Source organism: Pseudophryne corroboree, chromosome 8, assembly GCF_028390025.1.
Source record: "Pseudophryne corroboree isolate aPseCor3 chromosome 8, aPseCor3.hap2, whole genome shotgun sequence".
NCBI lineage: Eukaryota > Metazoa > Chordata > Amphibia > Anura > Myobatrachidae > Pseudophryne > Pseudophryne corroboree.
Genome location: NC_086451.1, coordinates 480,949,907 through 480,975,785, shown reverse-complemented (window position 1 = coordinate 480,975,785; position 25,879 = coordinate 480,949,907). Strand labels below are relative to the sequence as shown.

The 25,879-nt window shown below is 47.8% G+C and overlaps 1 protein-coding gene across 1 annotated transcript in view; it reads left to right on the top strand.

The window, feature by feature from the left end:
* LOC134949658 (connector enhancer of kinase suppressor of ras 2-like) overlaps positions 1-25,879 on the top strand; it is a 766,590-nt gene that overhangs the window by 561,003 nt on the left and 179,708 nt on the right. The window contains exons 9-13 of the mRNA XM_063938397.1: positions 409-555; positions 4,030-4,163; positions 13,428-13,639; positions 20,876-20,966; position 21,412. Coding sequence (XP_063794467.1) covers positions 409-555; positions 4,030-4,163; positions 13,428-13,639; positions 20,876-20,966; position 21,412 — 585 coding nt within the window. The remainder of the gene's footprint in view (positions 1-408; positions 556-4,029; positions 4,164-13,427; positions 13,640-20,875; positions 20,967-21,411; positions 21,413-25,879) is intronic.

Sequence of the window (25,879 nt, the reverse complement as noted above, 5' to 3'; positions counted from 1 at the left end):
TATAGAGGGTTAGCACAGAAGATCGACAGAGTCTAGGTAAACAGTCATTAGGTCGACACCCTATGGTCGAAACGCATTAGGTCAACGTGGTCAAAAACACATAAATGGTCGACACAGGTTTTTTTGGGTGTCAGTTTGTATGTTTCATCATATGTGACCACAACCAGTGGAAACGTGTTCCCTTGCGGGCTGGCTTCTGTCCACGATTCAGGCAAGGCTCAGGAAGGGACGATGGTGTCTATAATACCCCCCCAGGAAGGCCTATTTCTATAAAACATCCCATGCTCGTGCTCTGGTTACATTTGTAACAGATGCCTTGTATATTGATACGAGCTGTCGGCACAATGTAACTACGCTCCTCTTAGAGAGAGTGTGGGGTGATGTGTAACCTGTCTCTGTCTCCCCCAGGTTGGCTGGCAGCTGAAAAACTTGGTCAATGCCTTACGGGAAGACCCTAATGGGGTGATACTAACGCTGAAGAAGAGACCCCAAAACACTTTGGCATCAGCACCGGCACTTCTCAAGAATGTGAGATGGAAACCGCTGGCACTACAGGTACTACAATAACAACGTAGTCAGTATGTCAAGATCACCCCAACAGTGAGTGATATTCTTGTTCTCACTCGTTACAAATGTTAAATGGTGATCCAGCCAATCAGCTCCTGTCATGTGTCTGAAAAATGCCAGTTAGAAGCTGATTGGCTGTTGCACCATTTATTATTCGTAACAAGTGATAACAAGAATATCACTCATTGTTAAACCTGACCCTAAGGGGGTCTATTCATGAAGCAGTGAAAAGAACAGGAGAAGTGAGCCAGTGGAGAAGTTGCCCATGGTAACCAATCAGCATTGACGTAACATTTATAAATTTGCATACTATACAGTTGTACGGAGCAGCTGATTGGTTGCCATGGGCAACTTCTCCACAGTCTCAATTCTCCACTCTTATCACTGCTTCATGAATAGACCCCTAAATGTTTCATTTTCTCCCATAAATAGCGCTCAGTTTTGCATACTTTATAGTCATTGGATGGTCTTTATTACTTCTGGCACTTTTTCTGATTGTTTTTCCCATAGAGCACAGTGCGTCTAGACATTAGCTTAGACGTTTTTTGCAATTTATTTTAATTTTTCGTGTTTTGTTTAGTGTGCTATTCAATTAGCCCCCGTCTCCTGCGCCCTAAAATAATGTCTATTTTCTGGCAAAACCCCATAGAATCTGTGATAAGCTCTCGGACCTATGTGTTTGTGCTGGCAGCTTTGCAAAAACGGGCTATTTATCTGATGTCCCAAAATAAAATCTTTGATAATAGCTGCTGGCGGCGGTGCTACGGGGCTAATTGAATTCCCCTTTGGTCTCCACCGACTCAAAGCTGGCACAATGATGAGGTCATTTTGCAGAACAGAAGTGGCCGCTGTGCATAGAGGAACGCCTTTGTAAATGTCCGTGTCTCACATTTTAACTATTCGCAGTCTCGCTCCACAAGAAGAAATCTGATTTTTTTTTTTTGCACTACTCCACAAAACTAGACGCACCTCCATCGGCAGCGGGCAGCTGTGCGCTCCTAAATGCGGCGTGATCTGACCATAAAAAGTTCTGCCGTCTGCACAAAATTCCCTATATAAACATTTGGGGCATTTTCATGAGATTTTAACGAATGATAAATGTTAAAAAAAATATTGCGTGGAAGATCATCTCCGGCGCTAGGGCCTTGTTCTGAGATCTATGTACTCTTTCTGCCGGTTTGCTCTCAGCTGGGCGCTGAAGATTAATCTTTAATTCCCTCTGAAGCCAGGACGCCGGGCTGAGTCTGCCATCTTGCACATATCACAAAAAAACTAAATTTAGATTTAGATGAAAAAAAAATAATTCCTTTTTATAGTTTCTGCAGCTGAAATAGGAGCCGGCTCGCCAGTTGTGTGGGCGGAAGAAAGAAAACTGTCCTACGATTTCTGGAACGGGAATGATATGGAATATTCGCAGGTTTTTAGGGGGTTTCACATGTCGCTGTGCATTCATATAATGTGAGAGACTGTTTATCTCGGCGGCAGACGGTGTTATTCCAGCGGCAGACCTGGAACGAGTGGGAAGATTCTCTCGTCTTCAGCAGGCGGCGGCTTTGTTCCATTCCCTCACCTCATTATATTTATATCGGTGAAGGCTGTTCTTGCTGGGAGATTGTATGTATTAAGCCGTCACACAGACCCACGGTGCAGCATAAAGAAGAGCATTAAAATGGGGAGGGCGAGTCTATGAATACACCAGCCGGACTGGGGGAGGTTATGTTCCGCTGCATGTCACCGGGCACCAGGCACCTATTGTAATCGCTGTCCCTGTGATTTCTATGTGCACACCTACCTAAGCTGGGACCTACCTAGAACAAATCTGCTCACATTGGGCCTAATTCAGACCTGATGGGTGCTGTGCGTTTTCGCACAGCAGCTGATCAAGTCTGAACTGCGCACGCGCCGCACAACGGACCGTCTCAGTCCAGCAATCGCCTCTGCCTGATTGACAGAGGCGTTTGCTGGGCGGGAGGGGGTGGGGCCGGCGATGTTTGGCCGCCGTTTTAGGGGGCGCGGTCCGGGCAACGGCAGGCGTGCCCAGACCATGTCACACGCAGCCGCTGCAACCCTCAAAGCGAGGAGTAGCTCCCTGACAGCGTGCAGGAGCTGCGCAGGTGGGGAGCTACTCTTCAAGTACAAAAGCATCGCCGCTGTGCGATGCTTTTATACTTGTGCGGGGGGGTTGGGCCTGACGTGCGGGGTGGACTAGCCCTGTGCTGGGCGTCCCCCCCGCATGTCTACGATCAGGTCTGAATTAGGCCCATGGTCCCTGACCTGTCGCCCTTCAGAGCATAAAACCCGTGGTCAGTTTTTGTGCCGATTTAATCTAAAGTTACAGATATTGTAATATGCAAATTAGTTCTGCGGAATGCGCCTCCTTTCCATATGTGGATGCTGAACCTGACGCTTTTCGCCAGCTGAATTCGGACCAAAGTGTTCCATGGGGAATTCCGCCGTCGCTTTTGTTGCACTTCCACTTTTCCCTTATTCTGCAGCAGCCAAACCCGCCAGGCAGGAGAATCGGTGGTAAAATGTTCCATTTACAGTGCGGCTGGTGGGGGGCGTTAAGTGTTACATGGAGCAGACTGTTAGATTGTATTTGTCATGTATTTAATGATCTTGCTGATTGTACAGGTACCTGTGTGTTTCTGCAGGAGCTGCGTCTGTGTAAGTTACATATCCAGCCTATGGCCGGGATTCAATCCCGGGATTGGAAGGGACTCAGTGAGCAAGACACTGCCGGTGTGGGAGGAGGGGGACTCGGTGAGCAAGACACTGCCGGTGTGGGAGGAGGGGGGACTCAGTGAGCAAGACACTGCCGGTGTGGGAGGAGGGGGACTCAGTGAGCAAGACACTGCCGGTGTGGGAGGAGGGGGACTCGGTGAGCAAGACACTGCCGGTGTGGGAGGAGGGGGGACTCGGTGAGCAAGACGCTGACGGTGTGGGAGGAGGGGGACTCAGTGAGCAAGACACTGCCGGTGTGGGAGGAGGGGGACTCAGTGAGCAAGACACTGCCGGTGTGGGAGGAGGGGGACTCAGTGAGCATAGCCAGGGAGGTGACGCTGATAAGCAGGAGAAGCAGGGGTGAGCCCCCTGTATTCAGTGCCCAGGGCCCCTCGAATGCTTACTCCAGCCCTCTTACACACTATGTTCTCCAGCAGCTATGTTCTTGTTTCTTTCTCTCTGTGCTTTTCAGCCATGTACACACTTATCTAGCGCCTGGTGTGTAAAAAATGACACTCCTGTGGTATTTCCTGAGACAAGAAGTAACAAATCTATATAATAAGACGCGAGTTCTAGTAAACGCTTTTAGGAACATCTGTATAACGCAACAAATGGAAGTGATCTGAAGGTGGAAAGTCTCTCTCATGCCTGAAGATGCTCATTTGTTATATGTATATTTTATTTCTCTGCATTTATCTCCATTCAGTATGTAATTTACATATAATCTCTGTTGCTTAGCCTGTAATCCCCACCAGTCCGACCAGTGGAAACACTACACCTACAGGAACCATAGGAATGTCCTCCAAAGTGGACGGCTCTGCTCTGCACGATGTCTTCATCCTTTCTCCCGTCTCTGGACTTTACAGCCCAAGGTAAAAATCTGGATTCAGTTCCCTATACCTCTCATCTGTGCAATATCTCCTCTGCTGTAATTACTGTATGGGCCCAGCAGGACGGCGCAGACATCCCGTGCTGGCCTTCCTATAGGTCACCAACAATCACCTCTACGCCCTAATTACCCCGAAACTGGCCTGCTGATCTCTCTGGCACCTCCCACCAGAGGGCGCACTGTTCTGCACCGCCCCCATTTCCACGCGCTTTTCTTGCACCTGGGTTCGGTGGCATTGTCACATTAGAGGTACAAGTTTTGTGCTTTTGTGAGTTACCCTTAATGAGACCATGAAATATGATGACAAAAAAAAAAAAAGAATGGTAAAATCTAGTTTGTAATACAGATGTATAGGCGTCAGTTCTGTAACACAAAAAAGTATTTCAATTGCACCATGACTTTGGGGGTCATTCCGAGTTGTTCGCTCGCTAGCAGATTTTAGCAGCATTGCACACGCTAGGCCGCCGCCCTCTGGGAGTGTATCTTTGCTTAGCAGAATTGCGAACGAAAGATTAGCAGAATTGCGAATAGAAAATTCTTAGCAGTTTCTGAGTAGCTCGAGACTTACTCCTACACTGCGATCAGCTCAGTCAGTTTCGTTCCTGGTTTGACGTCACAAACACGCCCTGCGTTCGGCCAGCCACTCCCCCGTTTCTCTAGACACTCTCGCGTTTTATCTTGGCACGCCTGCGTTTTCGCACATTCCCAGAAAACGGTCAGTTTCCGCCCAGAAACACCCACTTCCTGTCAATCGCACTACGATCACTTCAACGATGAAAATTCTTCGTTCGGACGTGAGTAAATCTACTAAGTTTTGTGCTAAACTACTTAGCGCATGCGCACTGCGTACCATGCGCATGCGCATTTTCGCCTTAATCGCTCCGTTGCGAAAATCGGCAACGAGCGTACAACTCGGAATGACCCCCTATATTCTGTAATACGCACTCTGTTCGGAAGCAGCAAAGGGCTCCGTGTTGTGTACAGCAAAGGCTCCGTGTTGTGTAATCAGAATAAGATTCTCTATGCTCGGGATGCCGCAATAATCGTATTCATCTCATGTAATTCAATGCTACAAAATCATTTAAAAGAGCAACAGCTTTATTGTGTCATTTTGCTGTGTAACATGGATTTATTGTGTAGATACAATAGCTGCTTAACAGAAAGGAACCCAGTATTGTGCGTCAGGTGAATGTAGTGATGCCTTTTACTGGTGCAGGAGACTACGGTCCAATATCTGACATTAAGGGGGTCATTCCGAGTTGATCGCAGCTGTGCTAAATCTGACATGGAAAGGGAAAGATTACAGATTACTTCCCTTCTGTCTCATTTACATACCAGGCTCCTCCCCTGCCACATTGGGTTCTAGTTGTTACAGCCACACGGCAGCAGCTGCCGCCTGCACTCCGAGTCGCTATGTGGGTGCCCGCGGGCAGCTGGCTGATACGCCGAGCGTGGAGTCTGGGACTGAGGGCTGCGCTGCCCGTGCTGTGTGACCCCAGCGGAGGCCATGCGGAGAGCATCACCCACCTGATTGCAGCTGTGCAGTTATTAAAACAAGCAAAACCATTTCTGTGAAACGTCTGTTTTGGCAGCGCCCTTAGGGGGTGTCCGTCCTCTGCAAAACTGCCTGGTGCGTGTCACATCTCATCTAATGAAACGTCTTATCTCCAGACACATTCATTTATGACCCTTCTAGAAATATGGTTTTATATATACAGGGCCGGCAACAGAAATCTTGGGGCCCGGTACACCGATATCTCTGGGGCCCCCGCAACCCCCTTAACTTGGAAGAGGGGACCTTTAAAAAAAAATGAAGCCTTTGACTCAGACTGTCAGTGACCCCGGCGGGTGGATTTCCTGCTGGGCTACCCGGCTCTTCGGTGGCGGTGGCAGGGACATACAGAAAAGCGCCAGCGCGGCGACATGCGCAATGATGGCAATACAGCATGGACCACAGGGGCTGGACACAGCGATGGGGTAACAGGAGGGGGGGGGGGGGGTTAGGGGCTGTTACTTGTTTTCCTACTTATATTGAGTAGTTGGAGCAGACACTATAAAAAGCAATATTGGTACTGTGGCCCCGTTATTTGTGTCCTTGAACCTCGAGACCCTTTCTCTCCCCCCCCCCCACACCCCCCCCCCCCTCGTCACCGGGCCTGCTAACGGGCAATCATTAGTTAATATCAAAAATAGTTTATTCTTGACAAAATACACTATTAAAAAGCAGAATAATCTCTACTACTCCTGTAGGATGTACACGTCACAAACTATATCTGGCTTTAGTTTTGGATCCTGATTTTTATTTTTTCTTAAATTGATAAAAACAGCTAAAAAAAAGGTGACGTTATCTTTGCAATCCAAACCGAATCCAAAAGCCAAAATTTGGATTTAAAATCCGAATTCCAAACTGCGGTAAGAATCGAACCTGGATAGGTGCAGATCTTTGCCGGAGATCCAAGCCAGGTGTTGGTTCGGTTCGGATATCTGGAGAAACGAACCGCACAGCTCTACTAACGTAGGGGGTAATTCCAAGTTGATCGCAGCAGGATTTTTTTTTAGCAATTGGGCAAAACCATGTGCACTGCAGGGGAGGCAGATATAACATGTGCAGAAAGAGTTAGATTTGGGTGAGTTATTTTGTTTCTGTGCAGGGTAAATACTGGCTGCTTTATTTTTACACTGCAATTTAGATTTCAGATTGAACACACCCCACCCATATCTAACTCTCTCTGCACATGTTATATCTGCCTCCCCTGCAGTGCACATGGTTTTGCCCAATTGCTAACAAAAATCCTGCTGCGATCAACTTGGAATTACCCCCGTTGAGTGTAAGTGCAAGTTTTACACAGGACACAGCAGTCACCGCACCTCAGATCTCCATGTCTCCTGCACTGAACAGGTAAAATGCTCATTTCTGATTGGTTAGTGTATAAAATGCTCATTTCTGATTGGTTCGTGTGGTCCAGGCGCCCTGTTTTATGGTGCTGATAATCTACAAGCTCTTATATTATCTACATTTTCTCCTAATCTTGCAGACTCCACCCCCTACATATTAGACTCATTGCATTATGGGGGTAATTCAGAGTTGATCGCAGCAGCAATTTTGTTAGCAGTTGGGCAAAACCATGGCCCTCATTCCGAGTTGTTCGCTCGGTATTTTTCATCGCATCGCAGTGAAAATCCGCCTAGTACGCATGCGCAATGTTCGCACTGCGACTGCGCCAAGTAACTTTACTATGAAGAAAGTATTTTTACTCACGGCTTTTTCTTCGCTCCGGCGATCGTAATGTGATTGACAGGAAATGGGTGTTACTGGGCGGAAAACACGGCGTTTCAGGGGCGTGTGGCTGAAAACGCTACCGTTTCCGGAAAAAACGCAGGAGTGGCCGGAGAAACGGTGGGAGTGCCTGGGCGAACGCTGGGTGTGTTTGTGACGTCAACCAGGAACGACAAGCACTGAAATGATCGCACAGGCAGAGTAAGTCTGGAGCTACTCTGAAACTGCTAAGTAGTTAGTAATCGCAATATTGCGAATACATCGGTCGCAATTTTAAGAAGCTAAGATTCACTCCCAGTAGGCGGCGGCTTAGCGTGTGTAACTCTGCTAAATTCGCCTTGCGACCGATCAACTCGGAATGAGGGCCCAAGTGCACTGCAAGGGAAGGGGGGGGGGGGCAGATGTAACATGTGCAGAGAGAGATTAGATTTGGGTGGGGTGTGTTCAGTTTGAAATCTAAATTGCAGTGTAAAAATAAAGCAGCCAGTATGTACCCTGCACAGAAACAAAATAACCCACCCAAATCTAACTCTCTCCGCACATGTTACAACTGCCCCCCCTGCAGTGCACATGGTTTTGCCCAACTGCTAACAAATTTGCTGCTATGATCAACTCTGAATTACCCCACATGTTCATAGGCCCTCATTCCGAGTTGATCGCTCGCTAGCTGCTCTTAGCAGCAGTGCAAACGCTAAGCCGCCGCCCTCTGGGAGTGTATCTTATCTTAGCAGAAGTGCGAACGAAAGGATCGCAGCGTTGATGCAAAAATATTTTCAAGCAGTTTCTAAGTAGCTGCAGACCTACTCCTACCTTGAGATCACTTCAGTCTTTGACGTCACAAACACGCCCTGCGTTCGGCCAGCCACTTCCCCGTTTCCCCAGGCACACCTGTGTTTTCATCTGACACGCCTGCGTTTTTTAGCACACTCCCGGAAAACGGTCAGTTACCTCCCAGAAACGCCCACTTCCTGTCAATCATTCAGCGATCAGCAGAGCGACTGAAAAGCGTTGCTCGACCTTGTGTGAAACTGCATCGTTTTTTGTGAAAGTACGTCGCGCGTGCGCACTGCGGCCCATACACATGCGCAGAAATGCTGATTTTTAGCCTGATCGCTGCGCTGCGAACAACAGCAGCTAGCGATCTACTCGGAATGACCACCATAGTCCTAAGCACGTTCAGTTATATATATCCTATCACATCTATAGTATATAGCATCTCTGCATCCTATCCCTTCCTGTGTGTGGCATGTAATATATATTTATATATTTGTTTTGCATTTGGCAGCTTAGAGGCTGGTACTTAGTCCATTTTCCGCCAAGTACCCAGCTGCAGTATGGTGCTGCCGTATGCGCTAGTTGTTCTGCGGTTTCTGAGAGTTGTCCTCCATTGGTTATATACTGTATCTGGGTGTTATAGTTCTATGGAAACCACCCTCCCCATTTATCCGGGCTTGGGACCGGCTATGAGATTTACATAGGCTGGGTTATGGCGTCCTCCCTCCACCTCTCACACCAGACGTTCTCGTGGTCTGGTGGTCTCTCTTATGGCCTGTGATGTAGTGCGGCTCCAGCTTCCACCGCTCACACCAGACGTTCTCGTGGTCTGGTGGTCCTGCTGCTGCCTGTGATATAATTACAGCTCTCTGCTTCTGCTACTCTGACATCACGTTCCGTGGCCTGGTGATCACATTGATGGCCTGTGAAGTACCTTGAGCCCCCTCCTTCCACCATGCTGATATCAGTTGTTCCCTGATTCTGGTGGTACACCTGATGACATGTGATTGGGCTTCCTCCTTCCCCCAGGCTGTTGCCAGGCTCGTCCACTTCTCAGAAAGACACTGGACCACTCTCCTTGCACCTTGGTGTACGTCAGTGCTTGGGTGTCTCATTGCCTTTTCCAGGTCTTTGGCCATGTTGTTTAGGTCTCTCGATGACATGAGATCATGTGGAATAAACTCATTGATGATGCTTATGAGTCTCACCAGGTCTTCTGTCTCCATGCATATGGGCAGTTTCTTTAATGCCTTCAGTAGCAGCTTCTTCAGCAGGTGGTTCCTTGCAAGGTTCCTGTAGAGGGACTCTTCATACTGGAGATCCCCCCAGTAGCTGCCCTCCAGATGTCTGGTGCTACACCCCAGGTGGGGTAAGCAGGTCTTCAGACAGGCCGCTGCAGCCGATGACAGTTCTGCATTCATGCTCTGCATCTTGGTAAGAATCGCTACAAGCTGTTCCCTTATTATGGTGCCTATATCACTACATGGGTAGCGCCGGTACCTCTTTATCAGCTGACTAAGTAGCTGCAGAGCGCTCAGTTGTACATCTTCGCTGGGATGGTTTATGTATCTCAGCACACGGAACAGTATTCTGTCATTTCCATGGCAGCTTTTCTTATCATCTATCCGCACCACGGCCATTAGGGCCTGCATCACTGCGGACAGAATCGCCACGGTCGCACCTTTCAGTGTGCGCAGGAGAGCCTCGATGATGGTGCTGGCCAGTTTCCTGGCCTCCTTTGGTGATGATCCTACACCATTCACCACGCACTGTATGGCCATTAAGAGTACGTCTTCGTCACAGTCGTACAGCGCCGTTAGTATGGTGTTAATGATGGCGCTGTATACTCCTCCAGACAGGCAGATGGCGTACTTGAGGAGCTCTGCTGCGACTGTGAGGCTGCAGAGTTTATTAGGGACATTGGCAGACTTAAATACAGGGCGTAGCATCTTCATCATGTCCTCGCCGCCTCCCATCGCTATGATCTTGCTCACACAGCTTTCCACTGTCACTTCTGCGCTGTACAGCCCATCCGGTGTTATGGAAGTAATAGGCACGCTGGGGGAAGGTGACATTATACACGACAGCGTGTGCTGCAGTGACAGTGGGGGGCAGCCATCCGATGTCATGGACGTTTGGATCTCACAGACGGTATAGTCCCTGTAGTGCTGGGACAATAGTACTAGCACTTTGCTAGCTGCCTGCCAGTCCCTCCCTGCCTGTTCTGCCTGTATCATGGCTCTCACCACTAGAGGCGGGATGTTCTCTGTGAGTAAGGCGGCAGCGTCCTTCCTCTCCTCTAGTACATGGGCGTAGAGCGTAATAATCATGTCCGCACTCATGACTGCTGCGCTGTTACTAAGCAGCCCTTGTGTTTCATCCATTATAATCATCAGCTTCTCAGATTCCATATAGCGGATGATCTCTGGCACACAGTTACTAATAACCGGTGCAAAAATAAGATCTAATAGATGTATCATTGTTACCGATTCGGCAAATCCAAGGCGTAGTCAGTACAATCTGTCGTAGCCAAGGGTAACGTCGCCGGGTCAGTCAGAATCACTCTCTCAGAGTAAAAGTACTGTATAGCAGGTCGCTAGTAGCAGTATGAGGCCACAGCTGGCCGGCCCCCCAGTATGTAGGCTGTGAGGCCTGTGACATCACTGTGATGTCATAATGGCCTGCTCAGCATCAGTGACATCACACATGGCTGCCATGATTAGGGATCTGGTTATAACCGGTTTATGTGAAATAGATTTAACCAATGGCTTCATCACCTAATACTAATATCTACATTCAGACCAGCAGGGACACCTGTAGCCAATGTCACACTATATGTTTTATTGTGTCACCCAGACTTAGCGCCCACCTGTGTTATAATAACGCCGGGTCCACAGGGCGTCTTTCCAGACTTTACATAGAATGAGGGGATATGGGGTATATTTATTGAAGTGTGGAGAGAGATAAGGTGGGTAGAGGTGGGGTGCCGGCCAATCAGCTCCTGGCTGCCATGTTACAGACTGTGTTTATGATATACTGTAATATATATATATATATAAAATATATATATACACACACACACACACACACACACACGGTGATTCAAATGTCGCAGTACACCCTTTTGTTTCAAAAATTGTGCAGGAAATGGCAAAACTGAATACTCCAGTAAGGTACGGGTGAGGTGGGCTATCTTTTAGGGTATGTACCAAACATGGGCGCCATCTTGAAATCGGCCATCTTAAATCTAAGTCAGTTTTTTCAAATGGACAGGGGGTCATGTTACATGTCAAACAACATCAGAATTTGCTGAACCTCGGGGCCCTCCACAAGTGTCCCCTTTGCCCCCCCTGTTACCTGGCCTGTATATATATATATTTCCTACTTTCTGGGTTTTTTTGTTGCACACTGGGCCGGGGTTGCAAGTGGGTTTAAATCAGTTCCCCTACACTGTACAGTATAAGTGAAGTTGCAGGGTTTTAGTAATGGAAGTTGTGTAGTGTACCTAGTACTGTAGGCTGGTTGTTATTCTGAGCCCCACTCTCCCCAGCCTGCATGTGTATTCTTATGGTTAGAAGCCCTCCTCTAAATGTGGCCACACCCGGCTACAAGTGCCTCCTGTGGTCCTACCTGGCTACAAGTTCCTCCTGTGGTCCTACCTGGCTACAAGTTCCTCCTGTGGTCCTACCTGGCTACAAGTTCCTCCTGTGGTCCTACCTGGCTATAAGTGCCTCCTGTGGTCCTACCTGGCTACAAGTGCCTCCTGTGGTCCTACCTTGCTACAAGTGCTTCCTGTGGTCCTACCTGGCTACAAGTGCTTCCTGTGGTCCTACCTGGCTATAAGTATCTCATATGGTCCTTCCTGGCTATAAGTGCCTCATGTGGTCCTTCCTGGCTGTAAGTGCCTCCTATGGTCCTACCTGGCTACAAGTGCCTCCTGTGGTCCTACCTGGCTACAAGTGCCTCCTGTGGTCCTACTTGGCTACAAGTCCCTCCTGTGGTCCTACCTGGCTACAAGTATCTTGTGGTCCTTCCTGGCTGTAAGTATCTCATGTGGTCCTTCCTGGCTGTAAGTGCCTCCTGTGGTCCTACCTGGCTACAAGTGCCTCCTGTGGTCCTACCTGGCTACAACCTGTGATCCTACCTGGCTACAAGTGCCTCCTGTGGTCCTACCTGGCTACAAGCACCTCCTGTGGTCCTACCTGGCTACAAGTGCCTCCTGTGGTTCTACCTGGCTATAAGTATCTCATGTGGTCCTTCCTGGCTATAAACACCAAGTGCTTACCTGTAGCCTAACCCTAACTGTCCCCTCCAGTAACCAAACCCTAACCACACCCTCCCGTAGCCTAACTCTAACCACACCCTCCCGTAACCTAACTCTAACCACACCCTCCCGTAGCCTAACCCTAACTGTCCCCCAAGTGTCTAACCCTAACCCTAAAAATGTTGAAAAATCACTTGTTGACCATTCTTGTGTCAACCATTGCCATGCCAACTTTTGAAACCTACCACCATATTGACTGCTGACCTTTTGGTGTCTGACAGTGTAAACCTAATAACTGACACTCTTTTTATTGTCGACCTTCCATCTGGATGCCTATTAGATCTGAGCTAGCACTCTTCAATACCAAATCTAATCTCTCCGCACGTTACCTCCCCCCGTGCGCGTGCATCGCAGCCTTTGTGTCTTACCCCCACACACACACAGTGCAGCATGGTGTTGCCCCCCCCCCCCCCGACACACACACACACACACACACACACACACACACACACACACACAGTGCAGCGTGGTGTTGCCCAGGTGCTGAATTACACACATTCTGCATGAGCGATGGAATCATAAGCATCTGCATAGCCCATAGATAAGCAGCTAGTTAGGCTGCAGCGGGTGAGTGGTAATATCTGCCCCCCCCCCTTGTGCCGCAGCAGCACCTGCTGATACCCTCTACCATCATTCTTACAATAAGCATCAGAGATATGTAGCGCCGACACCGTTCTGCAGCGCGTTACTCCAGAGCCTATCCCGGCAGCTGCTGGGCCCCATTTATGTCTATATATAAATCTGTCTGTGCTCTGCACTAAGAGGCGTGTGTCTGTCTGTACTGCGACGTGGCGCAGTGCTCTTTGCTCAGGCGGAGCATCACTGTTTCTCCCTGCTTACATTTTCCTGTCTGTTCTGTTTGATCTTTGCAGGGATGACATTGGAATAGTGTCCTGCGACGACATCAATAAGTACGGAGTCAGCAAGTCGGGAATGAAAGGCTCGGAGTCTCCCAGCTATTTCCTAGAGCACGAGAGCGGCAAATATTACACGCTAATTGAAGGTGAGGGACATGACGTTGGCTCAGAATATGAGAGAGGTAGATCTACTGGGGTGCGGAGAAGAGAAAAGACGCCGACTCACGGTATGATCCATTACCTTGCCCCCAATCACTAAACTGCACTGATTCCCTCCCTACCTCTAAGTTATGTGTCCTACGTCTGTTCCCGCATATGTGTGGATATAGATTACTCAGCCTGTGGGAGAAAAACATTCATAAAGACTTATAATACCCGGTAACTGAGCTCAGTGTTACCCTCATCTTCCATTGCGGCTCCCTAGTTATCCCTAATCTGTTACAGATGGCTGGAGAGCTTCCATATCAATTAGGACGTTGGGGTTATCATTGATCAGAGGTATTCCAATGTAGGGATCTGCAGGGAGGCGGGGCGGGGTCGGGGCAGGGGGGGGGGGGGCAGCAAAACCATGTGCACTGCAGGGGGGGGGGGGGGGGGGGGGAGGCAGATGTAACATGTGCAGAGAGAGTTAGATTTGGGTGTGGTGTGTTCAATCTGCAATCTAATTTGCAGTGTAAAATAAAGCAGCCAGTATTAACCCTGCACAGAAACAAAATAACCCACCCAAATCTAACTCTCTCTGCACATGTTATATCTGCCTCCCCTGCAGTGCACATGGTTTTGCCCAACTGCTAAAAAAATCCCTGCTGCGATCAACTTGGAATTACCCCCAATGACTCCCACAGCTGAGGCTGCAGTCATATCAGCTGCTGTGACATCACTGGCCACCTGCCTTTATATGTGAATACACTTATTGTAGTTCAGGCCTGGCTAACCTGTGGTTCTCCAGCTGTTGTGAAGCTACACATCCCAGCATGCCCTGCCACAGTTGTAGCATTCCCTAATTTCAGAACTGTGACAAGGTATGCTGGGACTTGCAGTTTCACAACAGCTGGAGAGCCACAGTTTGGCCAGGCCTGCTGTAGTTAATTTTCCGCAGCAAGATAAAAAAGGTGCCAGTCACACTCTGCCTACTCAGAGAGAGCAGCATCTGCCTATAGAATGGCACCTGCTGCAGAGGAGTGAGCGGGACTACAGTGGGCACATAGAACAAACAGCATTCCATGCTTATGAGTAACAAATAATAGCGGCGTTACTTGTTCTTTAAGCTGCCGTCTGTGACTGTATAGCATATATGTGACTGCAGCGTGACGTCTGATGGGAAACCTTCATATGTTAATAATACTGATAGGACCCAAGGGCAAAATGATATAAATTTAGGTTCCCCATCTAGTGTGTGTGATCTGTTAGAGCAGGTTATGGCAGCGCAAAGCATTACGGGACATTGTACAGTAGCGCAGTACGGTACATAGGATGTATGACAGAGCAATATAACAAACCAGGCAGCATGCTGGGCCTATAACAGGTGGGCCTGGTAACAGTCACATACCCCATACTTGAGCAGTGTCTGCCACTAATTGTATCGTCACACAATTACTGTATCTGTGAAAATAATAAAACAAAGCTACTGTACATGTGTTGGCGCTTTATAAAATGAAGATCTTAGTAACATGCGGAAGATAATAAGATATGTATAATCTTATTAGTAAACCTCAGGAGCTGCGGGTGTTGGGTGCTCTCCGTCTCTTTTATCTTTACCAATTGGTGGGTTCTGCGACGACCTTACTGCACTTGTTGCTTTGTGGCCCCTATAATATTTCCCTTTACTATTTGGGGGCATATTAAAGTCATTTAGCGGGAAATCTGCGTGGCCGGCCCCTGAACCAGAAAGTACAGTGACCGCATTAGCGATCATTTGTCTTTTACACATCGCAGTGACGGCCCCTACCGGACCACCTGTCACTGCGTGTTTTTCTTCGTACATCTGGAAGTACCTTATTTTCTTATTGCGGCGATAATATACTATACTGGTCGGATCTAAAACCCAGTAATTATTAAATAGGCCCCTTTAGGCTTTTAAGCAAGACTGAAGAAACTAGATAACGCTACTCTACTTAAATCTATATGAATCCGCGCCGTGCAATGTGCGTCATTTTGTCAAATGGGAATGAAAAATGGAGATAGGCTGCTCAAGCTGATGGAAAATCATTCACAAAGAGAGAAAATGTAACGGACCTCAGAATAAGAACCGTCATCTGCCGCAGGAATGTGTCCCGGGTGTGTAGGGCGCACAGGGCGATCATCCATGCGGAACCATGCCGCCTTATCCGCCTCGCTGAGCACGAGACAACAGCCTAAATTAGGTTGGAGTTTATCTATATTTAGCATATAGTCTGTCTATTAATAGCTCATGGTTTTCATCCATCTGTAAATATAGAATGAAATAAAAGTGATATTAAGCCAACAGGGGTCATACATCCAGCATAGAGTCAGTCAATTAATATAAAGAAGAGTTTGCAGGTGGTAGTTATTATATTACACCTCTGAAACGAGACAGACGAATCGATGCTAATTACAGGCTTATTTCAATTACAGTTTTCAGTATTGAGTAGAATTCCATGGATTAAAAATGAATCCAAACTGTTACTAATCTGGGGTCAAGCGTTGCACGCAGTCCAAAGGAGAGTGTTCCCGACCTGATAGCCATGGAGGAACTTGCCCATCCGAATGTCGGCCCAAATGTTACCCTGTAGCCTGTAATTTGCAGGCACTGGTGCAATTTCGGCAAGATAACCTCTGCATTTAAAGCAGAAATTTATTTCACGGCAAAACCAGATTGGTTTCGCTTAACAATGAATTGCCTAGTGGCTGGCTCGCCAAAATCGTGGCCCTGCCTGCAAATGACAACCTATTACATTTGGGACAACGTGTTCTACGGAAGTGGCACTGTTCTGTATGAGAAGCAATAGGGAAATATACTGTATTTAGTTTTTGTTGCTAACTATTGATCCAATATGTATAAAACCCAGTGCTAAATGGGGATCTACAGCTACTATTATAATAATAAATAATAATAATATAAAGTAGAACACAGTACTCAAAAATGGAGGCATGAGGTACTGTAAGAACATCAAAAAAATGTAAGCAATAAAATAAATGAGCCATAGATTGTAAACATGTATGAAACTAACTTTAAGGAAAAAATGACTCCTGTAAATGCTTATTAATTAAACATGTCATGCTGTATAACGTGAATCACATGTGACGAGCAATATAAAGCATTTAAAGTAACATGAAATAATACTCTGCAGGAGATGAGTAATCCTTATAGTATGGGATATGGCCAGAGTTACAGCAATAGGGGAGAGTGTAAAGGAACCGTCTCTGTTCCACTTCTGGTACAGGTTAGAACAAAGACCAGCCGAGGACAAGATACTGCAAGCAGACCAAATAGAAGTCTTTTCTTTTCCCAATGTACTAACGCGTTTTACCACACATTAGATTTGCCTGTACTGATTGATCGTGGTCAGAAAGGTGGATGTTGCATACAGTGTTACCATATAAAAGTAGATCTGATATCATTATCTACAGCACCTGTGTATCGTTATAACTGATAATGATTAAAATAACTGCCTAAAAAAATGTTGGAGTCACATACACGGGATCCTCCTCCTAGGAATAAGGTTATACTTATCAGTCCATAGGCATGTAGTTGGTAAGTAGGTGCTTTTAGGACAGTACCCATGGGAGATAATGAGTTCCCTAGAACCGCTTCATGAGTTATTTCCCTATTAAGTCACCATTCCAATAGAGCTCAATACGCTTCAAGGACCCCCAGATCTTCAAGAAACAGATAGGTCTTATTGTCTCAGGGTATTGCAGAAAGTGTTTGGTGGACAGAACACTGAAAGAGGCAGACCTAAAACTGAGACGTTCATATTATATAATATTATTATTCTTTGCTTACATCGGTGTGAAAGCATCAGGGGTTGAATTTAGATGAACAATCCTGGTACCAGGTAAAGGTCAGGGCAGGTAGTGATAATACCTTGTATCATGACAAGGTCAGGGCAGGTAGTTATAATACCTTGTATCATGACAAGGTCAGGGCAGGTAGTTATAATACCTTGTATCATGACAAGGTCAGGGCAGGTAGTGATAATACCTGGTATCATGACAAGGTCAGGGCAGGTAGTGATAATACATTGCATCATGACAAGGTCAGGGCAGGTAGTGATAATACTTTGTAACATGAAAAGGTCAGAGCAGGTAGTGATAATACCTGGTATCATGACAAGGTCAGGGCAGGTAGTGATGATACCTGGTATCATGACAAGGTCAGGGCAGGTAGTGATAATACATTGCATCATGACAAGGTCAGGGCAGGTAGTGATAATACTTTGTAACATGAAAAGGTCAGAGCAGGTAGTGATAATACCTGGTATCATGACAAGGTCAAGGCAGGTAGTTATAGTACCTTGTATCGTGACAAGGTCAGGGCAGGTAGTGATAATACCTTGTATCATGACACGGTCAGGGCAGGTAGTGATAATACCTTGTAACATGACAAGGTCAGGGCAGGTAGTGACAATGCCTGGTAGTAGTAACAGGACAAGGTCAGGGCAGGTAGTGACAATGCCTGGTAGTAGTAACAGGACAAGGTCAGGTGTGGTAGTGACAATTCCTGGTAACAGGACAAGGTCAGGGCAGGCATGGGTTAGTAGAAAAGTCCAGTACTGATAAGAACGTAGGTTCAGCACTCTAAGTCAGCAAAAATTATCACTAGCACAGTTGGGGCTTATTAAGGTTTAAAATACAGTTATTAGAAGGGAAAAAGAAACAACTGTGAAAACTACGGCTGGTGGCGAAATGCGTTCTTCGTGGCAAATAGTAGCTTCTGATGGCGAAACTTGAATTTACTAGCCAACCTGTGTCACATAGGAGCCAGAGAACGTGTCTTTAATTATCAGACTGAACTCCAGTACCATCTTGTCACAATAATATGGTAACAAGCAGAGAGCAATTGTGTATCTCCCCTTCTCAGAAGGCTTCAGTGTAATTATTCCAGGACTCAGGTGGAGGTAGCTGATAGACACCAGATGCAGCAGGTTAGATACAGTCCAGAAATCAGCAGCAGATATCCAACAATCTATGGAATTCCTAATAGTAACAGAGACTACCTTAGTCTGGTAACAGGTAACTAGAAAAGGGCACAGGCAATAATCAGGTCTGAGGCAAATCCAAGGCCGGCAACTAGTATAAAATAGATAACACTGGAGGCTGAGGCACGGGAGCTAGGGACCGAGGTGTCTACAAGGGACACTAATCACCTAACCCCCATTGTTAGGTTAAACCCCCTTTATAGATGCTGGGGATAGAGACATTTGCAGGGTGGCCGGAGTCCACCTCTACTGCGCTGGCGCCCAATTCTCCAGCTCTAACGTTCCAGCAGCTGGAGGCATCTGCGCTTCTGTGCAGGCACCCAGATCTCCAGTTCTAGCAGCTGGAGGCATCAGTGCTTCTGTGCAGGCACCCAGATCTCCAGTTCTAGTGTTCCAGCAGCTGGAGGCATCAGCGCTTCTATGCAGGCATCCAGATCTCCAGTTTTAGTGTTCCGGCAGCTGGAGCCATCAGCGCTTCTGTCCAGGCACCCAGATCTCCAGTTCTAGTGTTCCAGCAGATGGAGGCATCTGCGCTTCTGTGCAGGCACCCAGATCTCCAGTTCTAGTGTTCCAGCAGCTGGAGGCATTAGCGCTTCTGTGCAGACACCCAGATCTCCAGTTCTAGCATTCCAGCGGCTGGAAGCATCAGCGCTTCTGTGCAGGCACCCAGATCTCCAGTTCTATCAGCTGGAGCCATCAGCACTTCTGTGCAGGCACCCAGATCTCCAGTTCTAACGTTCCAGCAGCTGGAGGCATCAGTGCTTCTGTGCAGGCACCCAGATCTCCAGTTATAGCAGCTGGAGGCATTAGTGCTTCTGTGCAGGCACCCAGATCTCCAGTTTTAGTGTTACAGCAGCTGGAGACATCAGCGCTTCTATGCAGGTACCCAGATCTCCAGTTTTAGTGTTCCAACAGCTGAAGGCATCAGTGCTTCTGTCCAGGCAACCAGATCTCCAGTTCTAGCGTTCCAGCAGCTGGAGGCATCTGCGCTTCTAGCAGCTGGAGGCATTAGTGCTTCTGTGCAGGCACCCAGATCTCCAGTTCTAGCGTTCCAGCAGCTGGAGGCATCAGCGCTTCTGTGCAGACACCCAGATCTCCAGTTTTAATGTTCCAGCAGCTGGAGACATCAGCGCTTCTATGCAGGTACCCAGATCTCCAGTTTTAGTGTTCCAACAGCTGGAGGCATCAGCGCTTCTGTCCAGGCAACCAGATCTCCAGTTCTACCGTTTCAGCAGCTGGAGGCATCTGCGCTTCTAGCAGCTGGAAGCATTAGTGCATCTGTGCAGGCACCCAGATCTCCAGTTCTAGCGTTCCAGCAGCTGGAGGCATCAGCGCTTCTGTGCAGACACCCAAATCTCCAGTTCTAGCATTCCAGCAGCTGGAAGCATTAGCGCTTCTGTGCAGGCACCCAGATCTCCAGTTCTAGCGTTCCAGCAGCTGAAGGTATCCGCTTCAGATTTTTTTCAAGGAATATTCTGCAAATATATATATATTTGGATACATATGCTGGATTCTGGCTTCGGGATTGTGGCCGGCAATCTCCTGACTGCCCCATTGTTGATCTGGTCCTGATTATTATCATGCCAGGTTTAGATGCAGTCAGGGCTGTCATAGCATTGTAGGCCCTGGGCAAAGCAATGCACTGGTGCACCTACACACCCATCCAGTGATACCATTTAATAAAAATCATAACATGCCCTGCGGTCCTGCGCTGTCTCTTCACATGCTTCCATACAGTGACTGGCTGTCAGCACTCTGATTGGTGGACAGCTCCAGCCATCCACCAATCAGCATGCTGGCAGCCATTCACTGTCTGGCTGCAGGCTGGGAGACAGGTAGAGAATGCCACCTCGCCACTCTGTGTGATCACCATTTGCCCCTGCTCAGGGGCCCCTAGAACTGTGGGGCCCTGAGCAGCTGCCTAGTGTGCCTGTATGGTGAGATGTCCCTGGGTGCGGTCCCCTATCACACAGAGTGCCCTGTGCATGGCCTGACAGAGTCACTACCTGGAAATCACCTGCTGAACCTGATCAGTTTTTCATGTGAGGCTTGAGGAAGCCAGTTACTGAAATCTCCCTATAATCACTTATTAGGAATAGATGTCATTTTTATTCATTATTAGCAAAATCGGTCACAGTACACTGTAGCTCAGGTCGCCAGTGTACACGTTATTATGGAAACCTCTTGTGTACAAATTACTGAAATATCATGGAAAGGACACAATAAATATCTTCCAAAATCTAAATCTTGTATCGAATGTACGTACGTGGGTGATGTAACTAGATTGTGATCTCCCAACAGGTGACCTGCGGCCGGTGTCCATGCCGTCAGAATACAGCTGGGTAGGAGATGCCAAGGAATCCAACATGTATAAGAGAGGCAGCAGAGGTGAGTACCAGCCGCCCACTATTACCCTATCTTAGTGGCCTCAGACAGGACCTTATTGTTCTATAGGCTCCAGAACTTGTGCATCTGAGCCCATAAAAGATTCCGAGTGTCCAAGTGTTAGGTTCTGAGTGTCCAAGTGTTAGGTTCTGAGTGTCCAAGCGTTAGGTTCTGAGTGTCCAAGCGTTAGGTTCCGAGTGTCCAAGCGTTAGGTTCCGAGTGTCCAAGTGTTAGGTTCCGAGTGTCCAAGTGTTAGGTTCCGAGTGTCCAAGTGTTAGGTTCCGAGTGTCCAAGCGTTAGGTTCTGAGTGTCCAAGCGTTAGGTTCCGAGTGTCCAAGCGACTGTAAAGGTCAATGTTCATATCAGTGTCTGAGCAGAATTTATTTGTATAATTATTAACATGGACCACATGACACAACGTCTCCCAGTCCCTAATCAAGGCTTCTGTACAGGGTCATGCTCATATTTAGTGGCTTTTCCTTTCAATAACAAAGTCAATTCAGCCATTAGTCACTTTTCTCGTAAGTTACGAAAGCGTGGTGTGTTAATTGGATACATAATGACAGACTGATGGCAGAAGCTGGTGCGCAGTTTGCTCCTTGCCTCAGCCCATACAGGGTGCCCTGAGATAGGAGGAGAAGACGAGGCAGACTGATGGTGCATACACAGGGGTGCCCTGAAATAGGAGGAAGAGAAGAGGAGGCAGATTAATGGTGCACACATGGGGTGCCCTGAGATAGGAGGATTAGAAGAGGAAATAGACTGATGGTGCACACATGGGGTGCCCTGAGATAGGAGAATAAGAAGAGGAAACAGACTGATGGTGCACACATGGGGTGCCCTGAGATAGGAGGATTAAAAGAGGAAACAGACTGATGGTGCACGCATGGGGTGCCCTGGGATAGGAGAATAAGAAGAGGAAACAGACTGATGGTGCACACATGGGGTGCCCTGAGATAGGAGAATAAGAAGAGGAAACAGACTGATGGTGCACACATGGGGTGCCCTGAGATAGGAGGATTAGAAGAGAAAACAGACTGATGGTGCACGCATGGGGTAACCTGAGATAGGAGGATTAGAAGAGAAAACAGACTGATGGTGCACGCATGGGGTAACCTGAGATAGGAGGATTAGAAGAGAAAACAGACTGATGGTGCACACATGGGGTAACCTGAGATAGCAGGATTAGAAGAGGAAACAGACTGATGGTGCACACATGGGGTAACCTGAGATAGGAGGATTAGAAGAGGAAACAGACTGATGGTGCACACATGGGATAACCTGAGATAGGAGGATTAGAAGAGGAAACAGACTGATAGTGCACACACAGTGTAACCTGAGATAGGAGGATGAGAAGAGAAAACAGACTGATGGTGCACGCATGGGGTAACCTGAGATAGGAGGATTAGAAGAGGAAACAGACTGATGGTGCACGCATGGGATAATCTGAGATAGGAGGATTAGAAGAGGAAACAGACTGATAGTGCACACACAGTGTAACCTGAGATAGGAGGATGAGAAGAGAAAACAGACTGATGGTGCACGCATGGGGTAACCTGAGATAGGAGGATTAGAAGAGAAAACAGACTGATGGTGCACGCATGGGGTAACCTGAGATAGGAGGATTAGAAGAGGAAACAGACTGATGGTGCACACATGGGGTAACCTGAGATAGGAGGATTATAAGAGGAAACAGACTGATGGTACACACATGGGGTAACCTGAGATAGGAGGATTATAAGAGGAAACAGACTGATGGTGCACACATGGGGTAACCTGAGATAGGAGGATTAGAAGAGAAAACAGACTGATGGTGCACGCATGGGGTAACCTGAGATAGGAGGATTAGAAGAGGAAACAGACTGATGGTGCACGCATGGGGTAAACTGAGATAGAAGGATTAGAAGAGGAAACAGACTGATGGTGCACACATGGGGTAACCTGAGATAGGAGGATTAGAAGAGGAAACAGACTAATGGTGCACACATGGGGTAACCTGAGATAGGAGGATTAGAAGAGGAAACAGACTGATGGTGCCCTGAGGAGGGAGGAGAAGAGGAGGCAGACTGATGGTGCACGCACAGGGGTGCCCTGAGGAAGGAGGAGGCAGACTGATGCGTCGGTGCCACAAGGGGCTCATAGCATTAATATCAGTATAGAATAATCTCCTGTTCTCTGAGTCAGACATCTGGGATATGTCAGCCAGTGACGGCCCCTTTAATTCTGATAAACAACTGCCATCTGCGGAGCGGCTGCTGCATTACCAGGCGGCACAGTGTGGGCAGCTCTGTGCCATTAATATCACGGAGCCCACTCATACTATTAGCAGCTCACTCACTTTCAGCAGTTGTTTCCAAGCATTACACTCTGACGGAGGTTTTCTGAGGACTCGATCTAACTCTCGTTTTACGGTTCTTTTTTTTTATTTCTCTTTCCCACGTGTGTGTAATTGTGCTCAGTGATGTATTTGCGCACAGCTCGGTGAGGTTGCGCTCACTCTGTGATTGGGGTGGGGGGGGGGTTACTTTATTCCTGGGTTTGCTATACCATTATCTTATGCGTTCCCCTTCTCCGGTGTATGTTATGCTGCACAAAGCAGCCGCTGCAGTATCTCTCCTCTACACCCCACGTCATTGTGTAATGAGGGGAACCTACACTGATGAGGATGAGATGAAAGCAGTGTTGTCTATAGGTGCTTGTGATGATTCCAGTAACACCTGAGCTCCGGCATTATATCAGTGTATGAGGCTCGTCTGCGCCCATTCTCTGCTAACCTCTATATTGTGCTGAGAGTGTTATTATACATTTCCCTCTCCATACAATTGTCTGATCTGAACCCGGGTGACCCGTACATCATAGACGATGAAGACATAGCTCTGAAAGGGAAGTTGTTATTATCTGGCTGAACCCTCTTTGCGGAGTACGTTAGGATGTTCTTGTTCCTGAGAAATACTTTGTGGCACAGATAGGAAATTAGCAGAAAGGATGAGACTTCGCCCATGTGTGAGGCTGCTGCATAGACATCTACAGATCTTATTTCTTTCAGTGTTAATAACGATTGGACGTTCCATTCATGGCAATAAATGCAGATATAGGGGGTAAGAGATATGTAAGTCACCGTGCATACTGTTGTTAAAGAAGTCTACATGCGAATAGGGATGGGATGTATCACAATCTAAGGGGTCTATTTACTAAGCCTAGGAGAGATAAAGTACCAGCCAATCAGCTCCTGTCATTTTTCAATCGCACCCTGTAACATGGCAGTTAGGAGCTGATCGGCTGTACTTTATCTCTCCCACCCTATGTGAGTTAGAACTGTGGAATCGTATTATTGCCATATACCAAATTATCTCTAGCAACCTGGTCAGTTTAAGGTCTCCACAGAGGACACTCAAAACCCTTTTCATCTGGAGTAAAAGATCTCCGGCTATGAAAAGTGTTCTCTACAGTAAGAGCAGTGACAGCATGGAACATCCTCCCACTAGAACTGCTTTTCTCTTACGTTCTAGAGGATGCTGGGGACTCCGTAAGGACCATGGGGTATAGACGGGCTCCGCAGGAGACATGGGCACTCTAAAGACCTTTTATGGGTGTGAACTGGCTCCTCCCTCTATGCTCCTCCTCCAGACCTCAGTTAGATCCTGTGCCCAGAGGAGACTGGTTGCACACTAGGGGAGCTCTACTGAGTTTCTCTAGAAAAGACTTTTGTTAGGTTTTTTATTTTCAGGGAGCACTGCTGGCAACAGGCTCCCTGCATCGTGGGACTGAGGGGAGAGAAGCAGACCCACTTTCCTGGACTGATGGGCTCTGCTTCTTAGGCTACTGGACACCATTAGCTCCAGAGGGTCGGAACACAGGTGTCGTCCTTGCTGTTCGTCCCAGAGTCGCGCCGCCGTCCTCCTCACAGCGCCGGAAGATAGAAGCCGGGTAAGTATAGGAAGCAAGAAGACTTCAAAGGCGGCAGAAGACTTCAGAACTTCATGAGGTACCGCGCAGCGGTCGCGCTGCGCGCCATTGCTCCCACAACACACACAGGCACAGCAAGGGTGCAGGGCGCAGGGGGGCGCCCTGGGCAGCAATTATTACCTCATATAAGGACTGGCAGATGTATAGATACTGCGGAGGCAGTATATAATAAAACCCCCGCCAGTATAAAGAAAAATAGCGGGACCGAGGCCCGCCATCGAGGGGGCGGAGCTTGATCCTTCAGCACTAACCAGCGCCATTTTCTCCACAGCATGCTGCAGAGAAGCTGCTCCCGGACTCTCCCCTGCTGTACAAGCCGACACCTGATTGGGTGGACATGTGGAATGTTTTGAATGCTAATGTGGCTTTATTACATAAGAGATTGGACAAAGCGGAGTCCAAAGACAAAGCAGGGAGTCAATCCATGGCTTTTACTGTGTCACAAGACCCTTCAGGGTCCCATAAACGTCCCTTTACCCAGATAGCAGACACTGATACCGACACAGATTCCGACTCCAGTGTCGACTATGATGATGCAAGGTTACACCCAAGGGTGGCCAAGAGTATTCAATATATGATTATTGCAATAAAAGATGTTTTGCAGATCACAGAGGACCCCTCGGTCCCTGACACAAGGGTTTGCATGTTTAAGGAAAAGAAACCTGAGGTAACGTTTCCCCCATCTCATGAGCTGAACGCTTTATTTGAAAAAGCTTGGGAAACTCCAGACAAGAGACTGCAGGTTCCCAAGACAATTATTATGGCGTATCCTTTACCCTCAAAGGATAGGTTACGGTGGGAATCCTCGCCCACGGTGGACAAGGCCTTAACGCGCTTGTCCAAAAAGGTGGCCCTACCGTCCCCGGACACGGCGGCCCTAAAGGATCCTGCGGATCGCAGGCAGGAATCTACCTTAAAATCAATTTATGCGACTACGGGAGCCCTGCTCAGACC